Source organism: Netta rufina (assembly GCF_964035555.1).
Source record: "Netta rufina genome assembly, chromosome: 17".
Lineage (NCBI taxonomy): Eukaryota > Metazoa > Chordata > Aves > Anseriformes > Anatidae > Netta > Netta rufina.
The window spans coordinates 15,526,293-15,535,626 of NC_140141.1; the positions used below are offsets into that span (position 1 = coordinate 15,526,293).

The following is a 9,334-nucleotide window of genomic DNA, read 5'->3' on the forward strand; positions in this document are numbered from 1 at the left end:
CTTAGGAATGAATTATTCAATTCAAGTCAATTTTCATTTATCTGTCAGATAAAATCGATACCACTTCTAGATTATTTACAACCAACAGAAAGCATCGGTGGGATTAGAAGCATGTTGCAACCATATCCCAATATGAAAGCATTTACTTACTCCTGGTTCTACTTGAGTTCTATCTGCAATGTCAATATGGACAACTTCAACACTCTTCCATGTGTTTGGATCTAAATTGTGCACCTGCAAAGGAGAAAAATGAACGATTTTCATGTTGTCACCTAACAAAGCGGTCTGTCTCACACAATGTGTATGCATGCACTAAGTATGATTTTTTTCTGGACTTCCTAGAGACAGACTTGTTCTCAAAACTTACCCTTTCTCCCTCTGCTTTTCTAGAAAGGAATTATTTTCCAGAGTTAAATTTAGTCACTAACTTTAAACCAGCACAAAGCCTTCAGTTCCCATGCATTCAGGAGACCTAGATTTAAGATTAATCTGTATCATTCTGTCACAGACATCAGAGCTAACGAAATCAAGCTCTAATTAGAAATATTACCCATTCAGTAATCTGGACAAGCTTTTTCATTTAGAAAGAAGCTTTCACAAGTTCTAATGTGCAAACATGGAAGGTTTCAATAACCTGACTAAATCTAGCAAGTTCCCTAAATAATAGGCCTGCCTTTAGTACACACCAGATGAAATGCATCTGGTATGAAAGTACATAATTTAAAGATGTAACTAAATTCACATGTTGTACTGGGTCTGACTGGGATGGAGTTAACTTTCCTTGCAGCAGCCCACACAGTGCCATGCTCTGTACTTGGAGCTAGAACAGCCCTGGTATCACACCAGGGTTGTGTCTGCTGCTGAGCAGTGCTGGCACTGCATCAGGACTCCCTCCAACCCCCCCCAGAGCCAGCAGGCTGGGGGCGGGCAAAAAGTGAGAAAGGAACATCACCAGGGCAGCTGACCTAAACCAACCATGCCATATGATGTCACACTCAGCAATAAAAGGTGGAAAAGGGAAGAAGAGGGGAGGGGTGGACTCATGTGAAAACGTCTGTCCTACCAAACACCTACATGCGTTGAAGCCCTGCTTCAAGGACATGGTCAAGCATCACTTCTTGGTGGGAAGTAGAGAGTAATTTCCTTCCTCTGCACTTCCACACAGTCTTTGCTTGTTTCCCCCTCCCCTTTTCCCCTTTCCTTTAGTTAAACTATTTAATTAATAATAATTTTCCCTTAATAATTATTTTTTCCTTTAATTAAATTATCCTTATCTCAACCCGTGAGTCTTTTTTTCCTTTTCTTATTCCCCTCCTCTTCTGAGGAGAGGGAGTGAGAGCACAGTTGTGGTGGAGTTCAGCTGTCTAGCAAGGCAAAACCACCACACACGTGTAGTCTGTTAGGCATAACTACGCTTAAAATTAAAGCAAGTAAAGCTGCATAAGAAATGCTCTCCTTCTCTGTAGCATATCCACATAGTACCGGGGTTGTTTAGTCTGAAGAGGATGCTTAGGGAAGTCCCTGTTGCTCTCTACAACTACCTGAAAGGAAGTTGTGGGGAACTGGGGGTTGGCCTCTTCTCGCAGGTAACTAGCGATAGGTCTAGAGGGAATGGCCTCAAGTTGCGCCAGGAGAGTTTTAGGTTGGAAATTAGAAGAAATCTCTTCCCAGAAAGAATAGTCAGGCATTGGAATGGATTGCCCAAGGAGGTGGTAGAGTCACCATCCCTGGGGGTGTTAAGGAACAGTTGTACGCAAGACTTAGGGACGTGGTTTAGTGGGTTATATGGGTGGTAGGGGGATGGTTGGACCAGGTGATTTTGGAGGGCTTTTCTGACCTTTATGATTCTATGATCCTTTCTCTAGGGTTGAAGTAATTCATCCCAGCACTGAAAATATACTGACAATTATTCCTTTGTGGATGCTCTGTAAATAGGCTTTTCACTGTACATAAAGAGGTCTCCTGAAGAGACCCATGAACTCAATGAACCAGGGAGGAAAATGAGACTACCACCAAGCCTGCAAAATTTACAGAAGCTGCCTCAGAAAAATAACCCTAAAAAAATGTATGAAGATGAACTATAATGTGTCCTTGACAAAGCTGGTCTCAGATAAAATTGCTAACGTAGCACTAGCTTATCTAAAGTAGAATAACATGAAATTAAAAATCTCCACTTACTGAAAACCTTTTAAAGTATCTGGGTAGGAATCAACCATCTGCATTGACCTCAACATAATAAAATGAAAACCTTTTCTTGTTCTTGTACCTCTTTAGGTGAAACAGCTTTGACCACTTTAGATGGATGTGAATACTTTTCTTGTTTTATATTAGTAACAGGTAGGGCTTTGACTTTTTCTGAGAATTACCTGCCATTACCAGAAATAGTATACTTTATCTGGATGACTATGTGTGGCAAATATTACTAAAGCTATGTATCCAAATCCCAACTCACGTTCTCCAATGTCCCCAAATCTGGTTTATGCCAGGTCTCAATTTTTATGAAGAAGTCATCTTTCATGTATTCATTCTGTAAGAATTAAAATCAAAAAGCATGAGTCTGATTATGCCCAGTCAGCTTAACATCTAGATGGACAGTACAGACATTTTTTTATATAAATACAAAATTATACTTACAGAGCTGTAATACTAAGCAAGGTAAAAAACGATGTAAAAAACGAAAGAATTTATCTGATAAATTACAGCTCAACTTAAAGCCAAGTAGCAGACATATAGAGTAACAAGTTGCTTTATGCCAGACACCCTGGCAAGGCAAATATAAATGGCTGAAGCTAGCTTGCCAGAGTCAATTCTAGCAGCAATAACATAAAATGTATTAAAAACAAAAACAAACAAACAAAAAAAACAAAAACAAACGTTAGAAGACTGATAGTAACTAAAATACTCACTGTCACAACTGGTCATTGGAAACACAGGGAATGAAATTGAAAAGGAAACAAAAATGTTATTAGATACAATAGTTTCTGAACAGTCTCATATACAATTACTAAATCACAGAACAAGAAACATTCAAAATCCTTCAAATAGGATTTGTACACATTCGGTCAGCAGAACACAACTTACTAGACTTAAGTTCATTATATAATACTACAAACTATTCAATAAAAACAAAACAGAGCTTACTCTTAGACCTTACACAATTACAAGTATTGAAATAAAGCAGTCATCTTATTCTTACAGACTATAAAGAATTAAATACTTTTCTAACTGGCTCTGTTCTACATTTGAAGAAAGAGGCAGCTCTTCAGTCTTGTACTAGGGACACTGCATAAAAAGACTAGGTAGGAACCAGTGAACTGATTCACCAAGGTTGTTTTTCAGAAGCAGATCTCCTTTTCAGAACATGAGATCTCACAAAATCAACAAAACATGAAAAATATTTTCTACTTGATAGCACCATCTCTTCGCCTAAACCATTTAAGACCATCCCTGAACACTGACAACATCAGACATACAATGTGGGACCTACTTGTTCTACAGTAAGGGTATGCATTCCAAGCCTTCTCATGGAATACCAGGGAGCCTTCTGGAGCAATCATCCTTACAAAACCAGGAACTTTACTGTGAAAAACAAATATTAGCAACATTTAAAAAAAAATGTTTGCCAACTGTAGCATCCCGTCGATTTCTGCCGCTCTGAAAAGAAAGGCACTTTCTACCTTAGCATTTTAAGGGGTATGATGTAGAAGTTACCCACAGTCTGCGGGAACTCAAACAATGTTACTGATCATAAAATAATTAAGAGAAATTGGTAAAGGTAATCACAAGATAATCAACAGTGAGCTATACATAATTTCGGATGTACTGATCAAAATGAAAGTTGTGCTACAAAAGCTTTCTTTTCTCATCAAGTATAGTGGAGACAACCACTGAGGGACAGCACTGCCCAAGGGACCTCACCTCCAAACTCTAGCAAAAGTGGAAGTCAGCAATAAGCAAGCCTCTAACTCAGTTGGCCTGTAGTCTAGATGGAAGGCCAGTCAGCTTTCAGCCATGCTTGATGAGGAAAACTTCAGCTTACCATCAACAGCAGAATTACCACCTCTGACAAATGTCCCTTCTAGTCTATACTGTGCCCGTGACAGTTGACAAAAATTGGAAGTTTGGAGAAAAAAAACAACACAAAATTCCATACAAGGTAAATTTTGTATTTCCTATCAGGGTATTTGAGGCTGGTACCCTTAAGCATGTGAGTTTAAACAAACTACATGTATTCATGTAGATAAGGAACGGATAGAGTTCAGTCCGTGCAAGTGTTCTTTCTTCAATTTCCCCCCAAAATGATGAGTAAGTTCCTGTCCTTTTTTTTTTTTTTTCTTCTTCTTTCAGATTCAAGGCAAAAAACTGCCAACTGATAATTCCTTTTTATACAGCAGGACCTTATGTCCCACTCATCTGGAAGTTTTCCTTTTCTAGGATAAGCAAACAATTCTTTCAGTTCTTTCCTACACACCATACTGCCCACACTTCTTTCTATACTCTATTTTCTCTCTAGTTTGTGTACATCTGAAAGTCCAGTGCACAAAGCCAACCAAAAAGAGTTACCACCCATACATTACATGCAACAATCCTGCATAACACAGTCCTGAAGGGAGCTTGCTTTCATGTTTAAACTCACATTGCTGACACACTGTAACTTGCATATGCTTTTGAGCAGTACTACTGTTCAGCATTTATTTCCCACGTCATCCTTCTGCCTCCCCAGCACGTAGCCATTAGCTATATATATATAGTAACTGATCTCCTTTTCTCTACCCTATATCAACATTCCTGTCCTTTGGGCTATCCTACAAAGTATCTGTGACACCAACCTATCATTTTGGCTATGTGCTAAGAATTCAGAACACTGGTACTTGGAGATGCTTTTGCCTATTCACGGATCAGACATTTTGCATGGTTTTCCATTACTCTTTGCCAGAGCATTCATGCAATTTCAGCAAATTTAAGGGTGGTAAAAAAAAATGCAAGTGCCCCAGAATAGTAAGCAATAGCTGGTTAAACACTTGTGGATCAACTCCAAGTGACCATAACAGAATAGAATAGTTCATTTGGAAGGGACATTCAAAGATCATTTAGTCTAACCTCCTGACCAATATACGTTTGTTTTTCTCACCTCTTTAAGTGATAGATTTTGTGGGTATATTGTCCCTTTTCACCATCCTTTTCGTAAGGCTCATTTTTTAAGACTTGAATTCCTTCACCACCTCCTGTTTCATTTTTGCTAGCTTCTGCCACAGAATAAAGTTGACCAACTTGATACTGAAAAGTGAAGAGAAGCAAAATTTCAATATATAAGTCAGACAAAATATTCAAAGCATCAAGAATTAGATAGTATAAGCCAAATGACTGGAAAGAAAAATAAATAAAAAAGTTTTTAGTAAGTTTTACTGGCGTTGTCTTAGTTTATCTGTGGTTTACGAGTACCACGTTTTTACACAGCTTGTTTCATACTAACGTAGTGTGTTGGTGTAGAGCACCAAATCTGTTATTCTTCATTTTTCTCACGGTAAAAGCAAAGTATATAAGTTCTGTTTAATTTGATAAAATATAATTTTTCAGTTTACAAGATTTTGCAGTGATTGATTTCCAGCACCAACCTTCATACTTTTAACCAACTAGATACTGCCCCCACAGGTCCCATGAAATGGAAACTGTAGGAAGTTCAACCTTGTGCCCTCAGAAATACGTTTAAACGTTTCAGAGTGAGTTTCAGTTAAATCTATTTCAGCGTCACTTAAATTGCTGGCCACAGATCTCAGAAGATGGTTCCTACCTTTGCCTTTAGGAAAAGGCTTGAAGTCACTGAACGCCTTGATCAGCAAGAAAATTCTGCTGCCGTGCAGAGTTGCACAATTTTCTTCTCTTGCTTGTAAGCCATGGAGTGGCTCAGAATAAAACCCTAAAGACTCTTGACTCCTTTGAAATTCACTGATCTGCAATAGTTAATTCCGCTCAACTGGTGGCTTACACACGCAGTATCTTACACGTGCTAGGGCGGTGGACGCACAGCACAGGAAACACTTGGGTCCAGGCTAGTCTGATTTAAACAATACACTGACATCTTCCCACCCAACCCCCAAAAACAAGGACAGGTAGGAAGGATGAGGACATACCTCTTGCACTGAGCAAGGTAAAACCACTCGGCTAAAAGAGAGAAAATTAAACAGAATGAATAATTAGGTTTTAGATAACAAACACACACTGTAATAAATACATTGAAGAAGGAAGTGTCAAAATGAGTTGAGTTTTCTTTTCAGAAATGCTGTACAGCAGTAAAATGATATGGCTATAATGCAGGAAGCCCAAATAAAATCAAAATGACATCAAGTGTGTTACAAAGGTGGAAGGGGGGGGGGGCAGCAGGCTGAGAATATTAAAAGCTGCATAGAAGAGACAGGAAATCTGGGATCTGCTTCCAACTCTACTGTAACTTTGCATGGCAGTGGATTTGAACATTGGGGTGTCAGTTCTCTTCATGTTTCACAACAAACAGCCCTGACTGCACAATTTAAAAGGAGAACAAATGGACAGGCCCTCAGAGCCCACAGATGAATTTTGGCAATTACAGCAGTTATGAATCATTCAAAAGCAACCGCAGCTCACATCTTATTTATGTGCCAAAAGCAGGTGTGTTTTAGGCAATGTAGTTTTAATGCAACGAACTCTACAGCTAACGGCAACAGGAGGGGCTGCAGAAATTGATTTCTGACAGCAATGGCATGCTGTACAGACAATGCTTTGCAGTTTCACCATACATAACAAAACAAAGATGATGCAAATTATTATAGTTACAAAACAGCATCGTACAACAGCTGCCTGGATGCCAGGGCTTTTAAGCGATGCTATCTCCTTTAGTGACAAACCGAGCAACCGTGAAAATTTGATGCAACGTATACAAATGTACCCTGCCCGCTGCTCTAGAAGGAAAAAAAAAAAAAAAGTTTTAAGAGCTGTAGTTATTTCATTCAACTTTTTCTATCCCTTAATAATTGCACAGTTTGAGATCAGCGTTTTTGACATGTTTCTGTTCAGGTGCTTCTAAACTACTACACAAAAAGGCCTCAGCAGCTTGAGCGCCCTCAGCTCCCCTTGCACAGAGGAACACGCAGCAGCCTTGAGAAGAGAAACGATCGTCCCAGCACATCGGAAGGTGCGGCTTCCACACAACTTTTTCCTTATCTCTTACTGGGTGAAGACTTTTGGGGCTCAGGCTAGCTGTGCGTCTTGCTGAAATGCTTTCGCTTTGAGCTGGGAAATCTCCAAAGAAAAGCCGAGGAGGAACCCAGCCGGGCTCAAAGGCACGGCCCGCCTCGGACACCGGCGAGTTTCAGCTCTGAAGGCAGAGCTCAGCCCCCCCCAGGGACGGCCGGGAGCTGCCAGAACGACACCCTCGGGCGGGACGGGGCCCGCCAGCAGCCCAGCTCCCGGGGCTCCGCGCACGCCGGCACCGGCAGCGCCGCAACGCCCGAGGGCCGGGAGCCCGGCCGGGGACGGTGCGGACACGGCCGGCGGGACGAGCCTGCCCGCGGGGCCGCCGCGTGCACGGCCGGGCACCGAGCGGGCCCCGCCCCGCCGGCGGCGCCCCGGGAGCCTCGAGGCGGGGAGGCCCGGCCCGGCCCGGCCCCGCCGCACAGGGAGCGGCCGAGGCGGCGCGGCCCCGCGCTGGGCCCGGCGGCAGGACGGGCGCTTCCGGCGCGGCGGGGCCGAGGGAGCCCCCGCAGGGCTCGAGCGCGGGCGGGACCCGCCCCGGCCGGCGGCGCCCCCGGCCCAGCCCCGGCCGCGAGACGCGCGGAAGGCGCCCCCCGGCCCCGCCCGTCCCGCCCCGTCCCGGCCGCACTCACAACTCCTTGATCAGCACCATCTTCCCCGCGCAGGCCCGCACCGCGCACGCGCGACCGGCACGGCCCGCCCATGCTGCACCGCGCGCTTCCGGGGGGAAGCCCCGCCCCCGCGGGCCGGCCCGCCCAATCTCGCCGCGCCCTGGGGCGCCGCACCCGCCCTTCGTCCCGGCGAGATCCCCGCGCGCACGCGCCCGACGCCGCCAATCCGAAGGGGCGCGGCTCCCGGCAGCGCCCGCGCCTCGCCCGGGGCAGCCAATGGCGGCGCGCCGCCCGCCCCGCGCCCGCCCCCCGGGCCCCACCCTTAGGAGCAGCCGCAGCAGCGGGCACGGCCCCGCCCCCCCCCCCCGCGCTACGGGCGGGCCCCGGGGCCGGGCAGCGCAGGGCCGGGCTGGCGGCGCTGCCCCCCGGGAGCAGAACGGGCCCGGAGCGCTGGCGGGGGCGGGGGCGGTGTCCCCGGGGGGTTCGCGCCGGGAGCCGCCGCCCCCTGGTGCAAGTTCCCGGTGCCCTCGGTCGCGTTGCCGGTAACGGCGGAGGGAGGGGCTCGGGGCGGCGGGCGCTGGGCTCACACCCGCCCGGGCCGGCGGTGGCGGCTCCCCCGCGTCCTCCGTGAGAAGCAAGAGCAGGAGGAGGCCCGGAAGGCTCGGGCCCGGGAGGCGGGGCAGGGAGGTGGCGGTGAGCGCCCGGCGGGACGGGCTGCAGGGAGCCGGGAGCGCGGCCCCGCGGACAGAAACGGCCCCGCCGCAGCGGGGAGCTCGGGGCTGCGGGGGGGGGGGGGCACCGCTCGGCTGGGGCGGAGCGGGGCGGGAGGGGACGGGACGGGACGGGAGGCGAGGGGAGGGGAAGGGACGGGACGGGACGGCACCGCGGCCACACGAACACTGCTGGGACAGCAGCAGCGCTCCAGCTGCCCCTTCTTCCAACACCTTTCTTTTAATGTAACAAATGGCAAAGTGGGGACAACAGAAAAATGGGAAACACAGGAAGAAAAAAAAAAAAAACAAAACAAAAAAAAACAACAAGCTTTCAGAGTCAAAACCTTTAGGTTTTTAATCCAAAAAGGGAAACACACAGAGCTTCCGTGAGTCCGTGTAGGGATTTCCCTAGTAACAACAAATCTTTCTGTAGGAGGCTCTCAGGTACTACAGAGATGTGCAGTGCTGAATGCTGGGGACTAAACAGGAAAATGAAGGAGCACTGAAAATGAAACAGGAAAGTGAAGGCTAGCACTGTTTCTGGGTGTTCAAAAACATGATTTCAATAAAAACTCAGTATTTGTTGAAAATAATGCATTCTGAATGTCTTAATTTGCTTTTCAGTTTCCAAGCGTTAGCTTTCAAATTTTTCAGATTTTTCTTCACAGCTGTGCTAACGAGCTCCTTCCCCTTTAACACTGTGTTAGATGCCCACAGAAAAGACTAGGTAAATCAGAAAGAAAAGCAAAATTAAACACTTCAAGATCTGACAAAGGGAGGGCA

General features: G+C 46.0%; 1 protein-coding gene across 1 annotated transcript in view; it reads right to left on the reverse strand.

The window, feature by feature from the left end:
- Positions 1–7,921, reverse strand: part of PITPNB (phosphatidylinositol transfer protein beta) — a 29,656-nt gene extending 21,735 nt beyond the window's left edge. The window contains exons 1-6 of the mRNA XM_084297128.1: positions 7,860–7,921; positions 6,132–6,162; positions 5,132–5,277; positions 3,456–3,579; positions 2,453–2,527; positions 151–234 (exon numbers count right to left, since the gene is read on the reverse strand). Coding sequence (XP_084153254.1) covers positions 151–234; positions 2,453–2,527; positions 3,456–3,579; positions 5,132–5,277; positions 6,132–6,162; positions 7,860–7,879 — 480 coding nt within the window. The 5' untranslated portion in view covers positions 7,880–7,921. The remainder of the gene's footprint in view (positions 1–150; positions 235–2,452; positions 2,528–3,455; positions 3,580–5,131; positions 5,278–6,131; positions 6,163–7,859) is intronic.
- Between the last annotated feature and the right edge of the window lie 1,413 nt (positions 7,922–9,334).